This window comes from Biomphalaria glabrata, chromosome 10 (assembly GCF_947242115.1).
Source record: "Biomphalaria glabrata chromosome 10, xgBioGlab47.1, whole genome shotgun sequence".
Lineage (NCBI taxonomy): Eukaryota > Metazoa > Mollusca > Gastropoda > Planorbidae > Biomphalaria > Biomphalaria glabrata.
This window is the reverse complement of record NC_074720.1, coordinates 16042428-16055897: the sequence shown is the minus strand read 5'-3', so window position 1 is coordinate 16055897 and position 13470 is coordinate 16042428. Positions and strand designations below refer to the sequence as shown.

The 13470-nt window shown below is 32.6% G+C and overlaps 1 protein-coding gene across 4 annotated transcripts; it reads left to right on the top strand.

Annotated features, from left to right (window-relative positions):
- Positions 1 to 758: 758 nt before the first annotated feature.
- Positions 759 to 13235, top strand: LOC106067914 (uncharacterized). Of its 4 annotated transcripts, XR_008780347.1 has the most exons (8): positions 776 to 893; positions 3192 to 3263; positions 4310 to 4471; positions 4785 to 4950; positions 5966 to 6003; positions 6122 to 6185; positions 9364 to 10416; positions 10611 to 13235. XR_008780347.1 is itself a non-coding variant. In XM_056045154.1 (7 exons), exons 3-7 carry the CDS (start codon positions 4400 to 4402, stop codon positions 10332 to 10334), a joined length of 1290 nt encoding a protein of 429 aa, XP_055901129.1. In that variant the 5' UTR covers positions 775 to 893; positions 3192 to 3263; positions 4310 to 4399; the 3' UTR covers positions 10335 to 13235. The 4 variants fall into 4 exon arrangements, 3 of the variants coding, with proteins under 3 accessions (XP_013082637.2, XP_055901129.1, XP_055901128.1); XM_056045154.1 differs by having other exon boundaries at positions 775 to 893; positions 9385 to 13235; XM_056045153.1 differs by having other exon boundaries at positions 9364 to 13235.
- Positions 13236 to 13470: the final 235 nt, after the last annotated feature.

Genomic DNA, 13470 nt, shown 5'->3' with positions numbered 1-13470 from the left:
TTTGGGGCACTGTGGGACATGTAGAACACACTGGTCATCCACTGCACCCCAAATCTGCTATAGGCCTAGTTGTCTGGACTCTGTTCTGCCACTGGACTTAGCTGGAGAGAGAGAGAGTGAGGCTGATGCAGCTCGATCTCCATCACTTTAATACATTTTCATTGCGCAAGTCACATTCTCATCTCCACATTCTCATCTCTGCTACCTCGAATCTCTCTCACACTTAAGTACAATTTTAAGCAGCCCTTTTTAATTTAATTTAATTTTTTGTTTGGACTGCTCTTATATTATTAGGAGAAATAATGTGTATAGACATGGAATGCATAGAGTTAAGAATGCAGGAAAACGTGAAGGTATTTTTTGGTTTGGTTAGGGTGGCGTAGTTACACACAGATTTCAGCATCACTGCCTTCGAGTTTTTGGTTTTGTAGGCTATGTCAATTAGATTCCTGTATTATTTATCGATACTGTAATAGAAGCGACGCAAATTTTACAACTAACGATGAATGAAAGTGGCCGGTTTAAGCACATATATATATGGACCTTGTATTAAAAGTTCAACAAACAAATGATAAATTTAATTATTTTTTTTTGGGGGGGGGGGAAGTTGCAAGTGGTGAAGGGGGTTAGGGTTAGTGTTAAATGATCTAACCCGCCCGCCTTAAAAGAAAAGAAAAAAATGTCCTACATTTAAAAGAAATCACAGAGAAACAAGAGTGATCGCTCTGCTTTCCTGACTTTCCTAGAAAAATAGGAAAACGAAACCAACTTTTTGAATATCAGTTGTCTAACTTAGATAGACCTATCGTACGCCTCTCTCTGGACCCTTCCCTCTGGCATGTGTGCCGACAAAGTTTCTTATACTAGATCTAAATATCTACCAGCCAATACCGGTAATATTGATACACTTGAACACTTGTTTTAGATTACCAAGATGTAATTCATAATATTCTAGATTAGATCTTCAACCCAGATAGAATAACCTATATCTATTTATCTATAGATTATATAGGCCTTCTATAGTAGAATATTATAAATATATTATACCATATCTAGCCTACCCTACATGTTATAGATCTAGATCTATATGAAGTTGATTAAATTTAGACCTATTGTTTATGTCACTATAAAATATAGATCTAAATCTAGATTCGATTTTTTAGGGAGTAAATTTAAAGTAACAGAATACTTTATCTCTTTAACTTTAGTGACTGATTTTTTGCTTTGACTTTGTTTATTTTAGGTGAGATTTTAATACTAAACCATCACTTGCCACAGCGCAGCCAAGGGGGTTTTGAGTTTAAAACCCCTACCATGGGGTTTTGATTTTCAAACCCCTAACAGGGGGTTTTGAGTTTAAAACCCCCTACCAGGGGTTTTTGCAGTTAAATCCCTCTCTTCTATAAAACAAAACACACAAAAAATGCAAACGACAATCCCCAAATTCCAAGAGCACAGTTAAGGAAGATTTTGATTTTAAAACCCCCTCCAAAATTTACGATAGACCCCCTCTTCAATATGAAAAAAAAGCAAATTATGCACTCAAAATGTTATCAGCGTAGCTAAATGGGTTTTGACTCAGTTTTAAATTTAAACTCCCGTCCAGTGGAGTTTGAAGCTAAAAAATACATCTTCAATAAAAAAAAAACAAATTACATACACTCTAAAATCTATGAGCGTAGCCAAATGGGTTTTGAGTTTAAACCCCCGCCAGCGGGGTCTGAAGCTAACAAATACATCTTCAATGTAAAAGAAAAAGCAAATTACGCACTCAAAATGCTATGAGCGTTGCCAAAAGGGGTTTTGAGTTTATATCCCCCTTCAGAAGGGTTTGATGCTAAAAAAATACCTCTTCAATGTAAAAAAAAATCAAATTACACACTAAAATTATTTGAGCGTAGCCAAGCCAATTGGGGGTTTTGAATTTAAATTCCTTTCCTCCAGATGGTTTTGAGTTTAAAATCCCCCTACAGAGCATTTTGAGGTGGAAAACCTCTATCTTCAATACTACTCTAAAGCAAACTACAGTTACCAAATTCTATGATCGTAGCTAAATAGGGTTTAGAATTTAAAAGTAAACAACAAAGTCCTGAGATTTTTTAGTTTAAAATTGAAAAACACTAAATGTGGCTCAACAAAGATGGCTAAGACAGATTTTAGGAGTCAGTTATTGAGATAGGATCTAAATCAAGGAAATCCTATGCTGAACTGGGAGTCGAATCCTTAGTAAGATTGTGACAGAGCGTCGCATGAGGTTTGCGGGACATGTTCTCCGACAAAATGAATTACGCATAATAAGAGTTGCGATGACATTCTAGTACAACTTGGCGCCACACATTCATGGAGGTCCTAAGAGCAAGTGGGAAGAGGCTTCAGACATTACCAGTGACAGATTTTGTGGAAATAGCTTGACGGTAAATGCGCCGAAGGCGCGGCAGGGTCTAAGTCAGTAAAAATATAGCACATTAATTTTTGAAATAAGACTTTTTAATAGCAGGAAAAGGCACTGGCATTCAATGCCAGAAATAGTGCTTGGTGGCGGGGCTCCGCCCCGCGCTAGGGTGAGCTCCTAGCGCTCCCCCAGACCCCTTTGCTGGCAATGGCGGGGAGTCAACAATTTTTCCACTAACTACAGGAAGAACCTATTCTAGGGCACAATAAACGTGTTCTGAAAGAATGAAGGGTCAGAATGTAATAAAGATTATGAACACACACACACACACATATATATATATACAAATAATTTTTTTTTCGCGAGGGGGGGGAAAAATTCTGGCTACGCCCATGATATATTTATATATAGAGAGAGACTATATATATATATACAGTGCCTATTTTCTGATGGTACACACCGGTATGGCGTACCTGCACCTTTTTCAATGTGGGGAAAAAATTGCTGAGTACCTATTAATTTACAAAAAAAAAAGCACTGTAGATCTTTCTCTCTCTATTTATATATATATATATATATATATATATATATATATATATATATATATATATATATACACACACTATTCTTTAAAGTCTCATATATATGTGCCTCAAAGAGACTTTAACATTTTCTTTCTCCTATAATATAGCCTAATATATAATAATATAATAATTAAATATTTCTTTGTTGTTTTTTAAAACATTTACCATAGATCTAGAATATTATCTTTGCATTTCTTTCTCTTTTTTTTTTACAGATTTTAGTAAGCAAATCTAGGAGTGCCACATCATCTGCTAAATAAATTTCCAGATACCATACATTTTACAGAGTAACCTAAAATTTATATAGTTTTAATGCCTTTTATAATTTGTAGCAGTAATTGTGAAACATAATTATACCATTGTTTTCTTATAGTCTCTTTGTGACAACAAACACTTTGTTATTCATTCATCAAGTAGTCTTTTATTTCCCAAACTACTTTCGTTCGTGTATGGTGTGTTGTACTGTTTTTAAAAAAATACACATATGCAAGTAGAAGAAAAAAAAAAGTTGAATAAAGTGGTTTATTTAAAAAGTTTAAAAAGTTGAAGAAAGTGGTTTATTTAAAAAGTTTAAAAAGTTGAAGAAAGTGGTGTATTTAAAAAGTTTAAAAAGTTGAATAAAGTGGTTTATTTAAAAAGTTTAAAAAGTTGAAGAAAGTGGTTTATTTAAAAAGTTTAAAAAGTTGAAGAAAGTGGTGTATTTAAAAAGTTTAAAAAGTTGAATAAAGTGGTTTATTTAAAAAGTTTAATCAAATGGTTTATTTCTCTTTATAGAAAGGATTGTTCTTATCCTTTAAAGACAAAAAGAAAAAAATGGAAGCAAAATTATCTGCAATTTTTTTCAACCTTTAATTTTTTTATTTTAGTTACAAATATTTTGGTAATTGTTCATCCAAAAAATGAAAATATTCTAAACACTTTTAACATTGACATGCTAATTGTTTTATGATTGTCCCTGGTGATATAAATCTTTCTTTTACCCTCAAGATCTCTCTATATATCATGAGCATACAATGATGACAAGTCCATGCTATAAATAGCAATATTCTGGTGAATGCTGTTGTGGACAGTGTACTGCCTACAGCACATGTGGATGACTCTATACCAAAGGCATTCTTTTTTGATGAGATTAAAGAGGACATCATAACAGAAAAGTCATCCTGGAAACATTTTGAAGTTTCTCTTTCTTAAAATGTATTGGTCTTAGATAGGGACTGAGTTGGATGATGAGATGAGATTTCTGTTGGCTGATTCAAAAAAAGATTTTTTTTCTATTATAAAAAAATGTTTACTGAACTGACTTTGCATATTTGTTTACTTTTCATTTTATTAGATATTCTGATTGACTGCCATGGCAAGGCAATCGAATCCTGTGGACTATCAACTGAGTTTAGCTAAATATATCTAGGATTCTTTTACTAAGATGATTGTTCCACAAAATTTCTTACTTTGTATTCATAAATACAACGCTAATGTGCTCACAGATCTAGACATGGTAGGGTTTGTTTTTTTAATTATTTTTTTAAAATAACATTTTACAGTCGTATATTTATGGAAATATAGTTTCAAAAATGCTTATATCATACCTTGAAGAATTACATTCAGCAAATTTTTTGAGACAATCAAATTTTAGATTCATAAAAAGGATGAATGTTATAGTTAAAGAAAGTTAACAAAAAAGATATCATGAAGTAAGCTATAATGAGTTTTGAATTATTTAAGCTCTTATCTTATTCAGATGCATTGATTTTAATATTAAAGTTTAGTTGTGATTTCTTGGTGTAGCTTATCTCTCTGTCTTTTTAAAGAAACGAGTTCGTCAGCGTCTAACACAGGAGATTCCAGAGGATGTTAATATGCACTTGCTAGACTTATTACCAAAATACGAAGGATGGTTTGAATGTGTAATAAATGTTTTATCTGATCCAGAGGTCAAACAGCCGCATATTGCTCAACATTTTCAAGACCTACGAAGTAAGTTTTATAATAGTCACACAGACTTGTCTTTGAACAGAAAAGAAAAAAAGACATTGGGATCTATTGATGCAGAGTGTCGGGGTTGTAAATTTGGCCATGGCTCATCTGCCTGGGCACTCCTGACAGTCTTATCAGTTAATATATTAAGTAATTATAAGAGAACAAGTAATGGCAATATGTTAATGTGTACTAGTTAACAACGAGAGTTTATATAACAAAAGTTTAATGATAGAATATGACATAAATGATGGTTATACATAACAATAAATACTAGCTCAGCGAGCCTAAGTTATGTGAAATTATACACCATAGATCTAGTTAACAGGCAAGCACACCTTAGTCACAGTGCAAACCGTTTGATCCGGGCTCTCCATGCCCACATCCCAATGCCATGGAGAATGGCCAAGAAGGGTCCATGCAACTAAAATCAGGCTTGACTTCAGCAGAGTCCCAAGCCGCCAATACTGGGGAAAAACAACAAACACAAAACTCCAGCCGAGAATCTGCTACCCAAGCAAAACAAAAAGAAGCAATGACGCCAAAATAGCGCATCCTTAGAAACAGCGCACAAACTATTATGGTGAACAAAAGAAACACACCTAACAAAGAACCAACTTCATATGCGCATGACACACAGCTCATCTGTTTCCTATGGCTGTCAGTTAACCAGGGTGTAATGGGGCTAGCACAATGACCAAGTGTACTGTACTTTCCAAAACATGCTTGTCCGGTACCTATTAGAGTTGGGTGGACACATTCTGAAAATCCTGAAGATCAAAACCTGAGTCTTCACAGAGATTTGAACTTGTGACCTATCAGTTTGGAAACAAATGCTTAACCACTTGGCTCTGCCTTTGGAATACTAGTACTTTAATAGTTCATTAATTGCAAAATTAGAAATTTGTAAAAAATAATATTAAAGAAAACTAAAAAATCTATTCAACAAAAAAAGCAAAAAAACAGTTCCCTCTAAGTATTATTGATTCCTTGTCTATCTTTTATTTTTTGACAGGTAAGCATGATGAAAAATGGAAAGCTGAGCACCTACAGGTATTGAAATGTTGTGTTTTATAAGCTAGAGTTTGATTTTGTTGTAGACTATCATGATTAAATATAAAATAATTGTTGCATTAATTTTTGTCACTCAAACTTATATTTACCTGTTTAGGACTGTGAACAGAATGTGAGAGCTGTGACCGAAGTTATACCACAGAAGCTTGCTGATGGAGATGGTAGGATGCTCATTATTTTATAATACTATATAGATAATCTATTGTAGCTGTAGCTGAAATAAATTAATTATATTATCTGATAATAAACTTAATTATCAAAGAATATTTTTATGTGAAAGTATTATTAATCATTTTTTAAAGATTATAAATGAGAACATTTTTAATCATTACTTCATAATTAAAGTTTTGACTTCTCATATAAGTTTATCTGTAAAAGTTTTGTTTTTTTATTCAGAAAGTAGCCATTGAAAAATTTCTCTTTGATTACCTTAATTAGTACTATTGAGTTATTGATGATATTTACTTAGTTCCTTATAATATACAAATTATAAAAAAGTAAAAAATGTCTTATTTAGAAAGCTATTTATACATTAAATATAAATGATTGAAAAAAACACATAAATAAACAACAGGATTTCTTAAGACTAAAAATACCTTTGTAGACCCATGTTTTTATACCCTACGCAAATAGCTATTTCAATGTTTAAAAAATCAAATAATTTTTTAAATCTACAATCTATTTTAAAATAGTAATATACATTAGTAAATATAAGATTCTTTAGTTTCTTCTAAGTAGACTAAAATGATAAATTAAAGATGCTAAAATATTGAGCAGGTAAAACTGTCTACACACAACAGGAAAAGTAATTCTTTAACTTTTAAATGCTGCTCTTATTTTGAAATATTTTTGTTTATTTCTTTTTAAATACAAAATAAATATAATAATGTTCTAATCAGTTATCTTAACTTAAAATGAAAGGATAATTTTTAAAAATTTGCTGATAAAGCAAAGAAAAGTTGACATTCTATTTGCACACATTTTTATTGCAGTTCCTACTTTTCCTTTGTTCTTATAAATTATGTTGAGAAAAAATTGCTGTGAGAGCCACAGACACGTTCAAACTAAAGATGGGAATCAAACCCAATTTTTAAAGTTGGGGTTCTGTTCAGTTTGTTCAGATTTAAGTTCAGTTTCAGTTCAGTTCGATGACAAGTATAGTTCAGGTTCGGTTCAGTCAGGTCTAAAGTTCGGGTTCGGTTCGATGTTATGAAATTAGTAATAGCATAATTAGGTACATGTAATAATGTTGAATACAATTATTAATTAGAGAAAACAGCAATGTGAAACCTTATTTGCTGGGTGGGTCATTTTAATTTCCAACACTCGTGTCACTGGCCACATAACAGAAAAAAAAAATTACACCTATTTCTGTGGTCAACCAACTTTACTTTTCCCCAACTAACGTCAGGTATCTATTAGAGCTATATGGACTTAGAGGTGACCTTAAGATCCCGAAATTAAAAATCTCATTTTTCACCAGGATTCAAACCTGGGACCTCTGGAAGTTTATCAAAAACCAACTTCTGAAGATCCCACTACATTGATGAGACACCAAGTTGAAGCACTAGATGCTCGTCTTTAAGGCGATTACGCTATAATGGTTTCATCCCTTTCCACCTGCTAAATGAAGAGTTCCATGAATGTCAGCCTGATTCAACCTTTTGCCACAGAGGCTTCGTTTGACTTGAGAAATTTTCGGATAACTTTTGCTGCCAGTTTGCTATGTCATCCAGCCATACTTCTGGCGGTATCTGTAGTCACTCCGACTAATTTCTCCTAAGGAAAGAAACCACCTCCTCCATGATGGCTGAAACGTCTTTGAACAGTTCTCTGCCAGTGGTGGTCCCAATGCATGCTCCTCATAGCAGATTTCTTTTCTGTGATTTAAAAATTGCTTTTTATACTGCTAACAACTAGCAAGAGTTGAATGCTATCAGATATGTCGGTGCTAATGGTAAACATTTCCAGTTCTTCAGCTCTCTTAGTTTTTGAGATTTCTAATTGTCACGCGAAAAAGAGTAGCGGCTTCAACTGCATTCTTATTTTCATGGCCAATTTCTTCTCTCACTGATAGTAACCCCCTTCAAAGCATTCACCACATGTTCCAAAAAAAGGCTTCATTTCACTACTTAAAATGTCCCTTAATTGGTCAATATTCTCATCAATCTTTTTATCTCCAGGCGTTTCTTAGCAATTTTTTCTTGGTGGCTCAAACAGCTCTATACCAAAGAATAATATTGGCTTATTTTTGTGCTCCATAAAAAGGCAAAGATCTGTCCAACTTTTCCCGGTAGTTTCTACATTCAAAGTCTACTTTTCGTTTCTTCAACTCCCCCATTTCATTAACGCACAAATATTAAATGTTAGGGTAACATTCACTGTGAATCAAAAGAAGATGACCAAAATGATCCAGTTTTCCTAAAATTAAAAATAACTGTCGAATCATCTCACTGAAACTAAGTTTTTTTTTTCTTTGATTCAGTTCGGTCAAGGTAAGGACAGTTTGTTCGGTTCTTACTGATCAGTTTTAAAGATCAGGTTTGGTTTGGTTTGGTCGTAAGTGAGGTTCAGGTTTGGTTGGTTTCCCATCTCTCGTTCAAACCCATAGGAGGTCAATAAAAGAGATAAAACCTCATCAAGGCAGACAGAAAATGTGAATGTTAAAAACTAGGCTATCAAAGTATTAAATGAAAAATATTAGTCAGTCCTAGGCTGTAAAATTATATATTATGTTTATAAGCACTTTCTTTTTTCAATGGCAAAATATGTGTCAATATTTCAGACAAAAAATGAATTGCACTGAACCTTGTTTAACATGATGAATTAACCTCTTGTGTTTTCCACGATCACCACTGCAAAATGTGTTATCAGCTTTATCACTATCTAGTCAAGTGGTTTCTTCTTAGTAGTCGTATTTGTCTTGATTAAATAATAGACCTATTTTCTTTCACCTTTCACACAACACAATAGGAAACATCTTTTGGATCAGCTTTTACTTGGTACAATTCAGTTGTACAAAGCATGCACACTTAGACAGTTGTAATTTAACATACTCCACACTTTAGGAACAATACTAAAATATTTAGATTACTGGCGAATAGACATTGTGAGAAATTTATATTATTAATAAAATACTTTAAACCATCATTTAACACTATGCCTAAAGCAGTTGTAGTTATTTCTACACAATGCCTAGACAATCTATACAATATCTAAGCAAAGTAGGAAATGGAGAAATCATTTCTTACTTTGCCTGGATGTTTCAGCCTAGGTTTTCTATAGAATGCTGGATTTTGCACTTTGCCAGTAACATATCAATCTTTTTTTTTTAATCAGCATCACCAAATGTTTTGACAGTTGCTGAGACTAAAGACACTTTGGACACTTCAACCATTGATGACAGTCTCACATTGGGTCCTGCTTTAAATGATAGCTCAGATTCTGATGTGAATGATAGCCTACTAAATTCAGAGGCATGTGCAGATGATAGTCATGTGTCCAGTGTAAGTCATAGCCTGTTAGATTCTGGTATAAATGACAGTCTTGTCACAGATTCTATTGAAAACACAAGTCTTGGAGTGAATTTTATTGTAAATGATAGCGCTGACATAGAGACTGAGAACTTGTTATCAAAGCTGAGTATTATTGAGAACAAAGTGGAATGGTCAGCAACAGAAGGCAAAGGAAAATGTCTGCTCTGCAACATTGATTTGACATCCGAGCAGCACATGCATCAGCACGTAACAGGCAGAAACCATAGTAAAAAATTACAAAGGTCATCTCTGGATGAAAGTCCTCACATTAAGATTTCACCCACTGAGGGAGAAGATGTCAAGTATTGTTATGTTTGTGGTCTTTCACTTACCTCCCCTGAAAATGCCAGGCAACATTATGATGGCCGAAATCACAAAAAGAAAGTTGAAGCCAACAAGCCAATGTCTACTGCAGCAGTGCCCAAATATTCTTCAGATCCAATCAACTCTGTTGACCAAAGAGATCCCAATCATTGCAATATCTGTATGGTAACACATACCTCCCCTGAAACTGCTAAACAACACTATGAGGGAAAAAGTCATAAGAAGAAATTTCTTACTTTAAATATAGATTTGCCAAATGTAGAATTAAACGATTCTGCCTTGACGGAAGCAGTTGGCAATGATATTTATAGTTTAGATACTTCAGGCAGAGGTCAATGTAAAATTTGTAATGTTTCTTTCACCTCAAAGCAACTAGCCAAGGAACATTTAGATGGATTTAATCACAAAAAAAAGTTGGCAACATTATCAGCATCTAAAATTAACAATTGATTTCTCTCCTTAAATGTTTTTTATAAATTTATGAAAAACTTTTGTACAGAGAGAATATGTTTATGTTTAAGTTTCATAGAACCTTAAAATATCAACTAAATAATAACATGTCTCTGTGTTGAGTAAAAGCATTTATAAAAAATGTTTTGGCTTGAGTTCAGTGTCAAATTTTTAATGACATTTGTCTTAAAAACTTTTGATACAGCATTTTAGAATTGAGCTTTTTATACATTTTTGCCGGAATGTAGAAAAATTTATACTTAAGTTTCATAGAACCTTAAAATATCGACTAAATAATAACATGTCTCGGTGTTGAGTAAAAGCATTTATAAAAAATGTTTTGGCTTGAGTTCAGTGTCAAATTTTTAATGACATTTGTCTTAAAAACTTTTGATACAGCATTTTAGAATTGAGCTTTTTATACATTTTTGCCGGAATGTAGAAAAATTTATACTTAAGTTTCATAGAACCTTAAAATATCGACTAAATAATAACATGTCTCGGTGTTGAGTAAAAGCATTTATAAAAAATGTTTTGGCTTGAGTTCAGTGTCAAATTTTTAATGACATTTGTCTTAAAAACTTTTGATACAGCATTTTAGAATTGAGCTTTTTATACATTTTTGCCGGAATGTAGAAAAATTTATACTTCTAAATGTTTCTGTAGCAACAAACATGTCACTGTGTACACCATGAAACCTAATTTATTTTTATTGTGACTTTAAAATTGTGTTCAATTTATTTGAATTGAATTTTGTGTTTCTTAAATCTACAAGTCTTTCTTCTCTTCTGCTAAAATGTCTTTCAAAAGTGGGGTCTCAGTATGTAAAGGTTGATTTCAATGAAACTGGTCAATTTTTTATCTCCAACGCTGAAGAGTGTTTTGTGACTAGCATTGTCATCATCTCTCCCTTATACACAATAGATGTTCTGGGGAACTAAAGGTTTTAAAAGGTGCAGCTACACATCTCAGGCATGTAGAGCTGTAGAAAATCAACATGATTTTAACACATTTTTCTGTATTGATCTTTATTTACATTGGAAATTCAAAAAAATCTTTCTGTATTGACCTGTAGGCCTACTTACATTGGAAATCCAAAAAAATCTTTCTGTATTGACCTGTAGGCCTACTTACATTTGAAATCCAAAAAAATCTTTCTGTATTGACCTGTAGGCCTACTTACATTGGAAATCCAAAAAAATCTTTCTGTATTGACCTGTAGGCCTACTTACATTTGAAATCCAAAAAAAAACAATCTTACTGTATTGACTTGTATCTACATTTAAAATCTTATTTCTTTTTTTAGCCTCTTTTTGATCACATGAATGCTTAAATCTAAAATGTGTTGTTTAGACATTATTTTGTTTCCATCATATTTGATTTTAGTGGTCTTTGATTAGTTGATATAATTTCTAATGTAACCATTAAGTGATCTTTTCTATTTCAAGATGCCTATAAGCTGTTGATGATTGATCCAAGTATCCAAGCATACTGATCTAAAGTATTCATTGAATCTTATGCAAAATAAAAACATGTTGAAATAGTTGTTATTGAATATCCCTGAAACTAATGTTGCCCAACATGCTTCTTTAGAGTAAACAATATTTAAATGTAATATTACAAGAAAAAAAAAAGTTTTCTTTACATTTGTATACAATTGATTTTCTACAGGACTTTGTGTTTATTAAACTGAAAATAATTTGAATTTGATGTAGAATTTTAACAAAACATCAACACCGATATATTTCTGTAATAGCAAAATTTGTTGGTCAATTAATTTTTTTAAAAACTCTGTTTAATCTTTTAGTCCAATATGGAAAACATAATTGTAATAGAAGCTGATGAAATGTTCATTTTGTTATTAACTAAATTCTCATTTGAGTTTGCTTTAAGCTAGTTTGTTCAAACCATTTTATATTCACGTCTAATTGCTGTCTGAAATTAAATGTCATCGCTGATTGAAAATAAAGTTCAAATTGAAAGATGTAAACTGAAATGTAAAACAGTGCTCAATAAAAGTTTTACATCACTGATGTGTAAACAAAAATATGTTACTTGTAGCCTATTTCTATCTTGATTACTGTTAACTTACTCCCAGTTTTTCTAAACTTCTGTGGAACACAAATGTTCAGTGAGGCTTTAATCTGTGTTTCACAAACATTTCAAGTAACTTAGTGCATGAGGTTTAATTCTTAGGTAAAAGCAAAAAAAAAAAAAAAATTGTTTGAAAGTTCAGCATGACTTATTACTTATTAAAAAAAAAAAAGAAACCCAGACTTTTATTGATAATATTGACTAAAAATGAAAATGCAATAAAGGAATCTTATAGATTAAGCTTTTACATTGTTGAAGTTTATCCAAATGGAAAGATTCAGGTGCCAAAGACATGTGTAGGAAAGCACTCTCATGGCATTTAACACAAGCGTTACAAAGACACCCTTAAGAGCTCCCTCAAGGAGTGTAATATTAACATTCACAGCTGAGAAACACTAGCTCTTGATCAATCCTTAAGCTGTGTAGCTATTTCAGAGTCTCAAGATATGAGGAGAATGGTCAGGATGAAAGACTGCAGAGCTAACAAAAGGCTGAGAGAAGAAGCAGGCTTACCTGCAGTAGATCCAACTTACCCATGCCATCTATGTGGCCAGCTTTTTAAAGCAAGGATTGGACTTAATAGCCATCTTCAAGTAATGAGAAATGTGCTCATCTTCTATCACAAAGGAGGAGCAATATATATATATATCATGTTCTTAATGACTAGACTATTGAAAATAATAGATGCAATTCAATTTGTGAATAGAATACTATGACATTCTATTGATTTAGATCTTTATAAGTACATAGAGTTACTACAAATCTTGTTGAGCCTATGAAAAAAAAAAACCAGACCCAAAGGAGGAATCCTCACTTTTAATAAGAATGACATTCCAACCCTTGAAGATGTAACTTGTTGCCCAGCTCAGTAGAATCAGAAATAATGGGCACAAAAGCTCATTCTACCGAAAGGAAATCTAAATATCTTGAACTGCTACTGCCCACTGGACAAAGAACTTGACCTTCATCAAATACAAATTATCATTAATGAAGAATTTCAAGCTATAGTGGATGTAAACAGCAATTCACAGAGTTGGGGGTT

What these genes read in the sequence shown, in the direction of transcription:
- LOC106067914 (XM_013227183.2), top strand. Translation starts at nt 4,400, where the DNA reads ATGATTGTTCCACAAAATTTCTTACTTTGTATTCATAAATACAACGCT. An exon ending in GGAAAGCTGAGCACCTACAG is followed by an intron (nt 6,004 to 6,121) that starts GTATTGAAATGT and finishes TTACCTGTTTAG; the next exon opens with GACTGTGAACAGAATGTGAG. An exon ending in GAAGCTTGCTGATGGAGATG is followed by an intron (nt 6,186 to 9,363) that starts GTAGGATGCTCA and finishes TTTTTTAATCAG; the next exon opens with CATCACCAAATGTTTTGACA.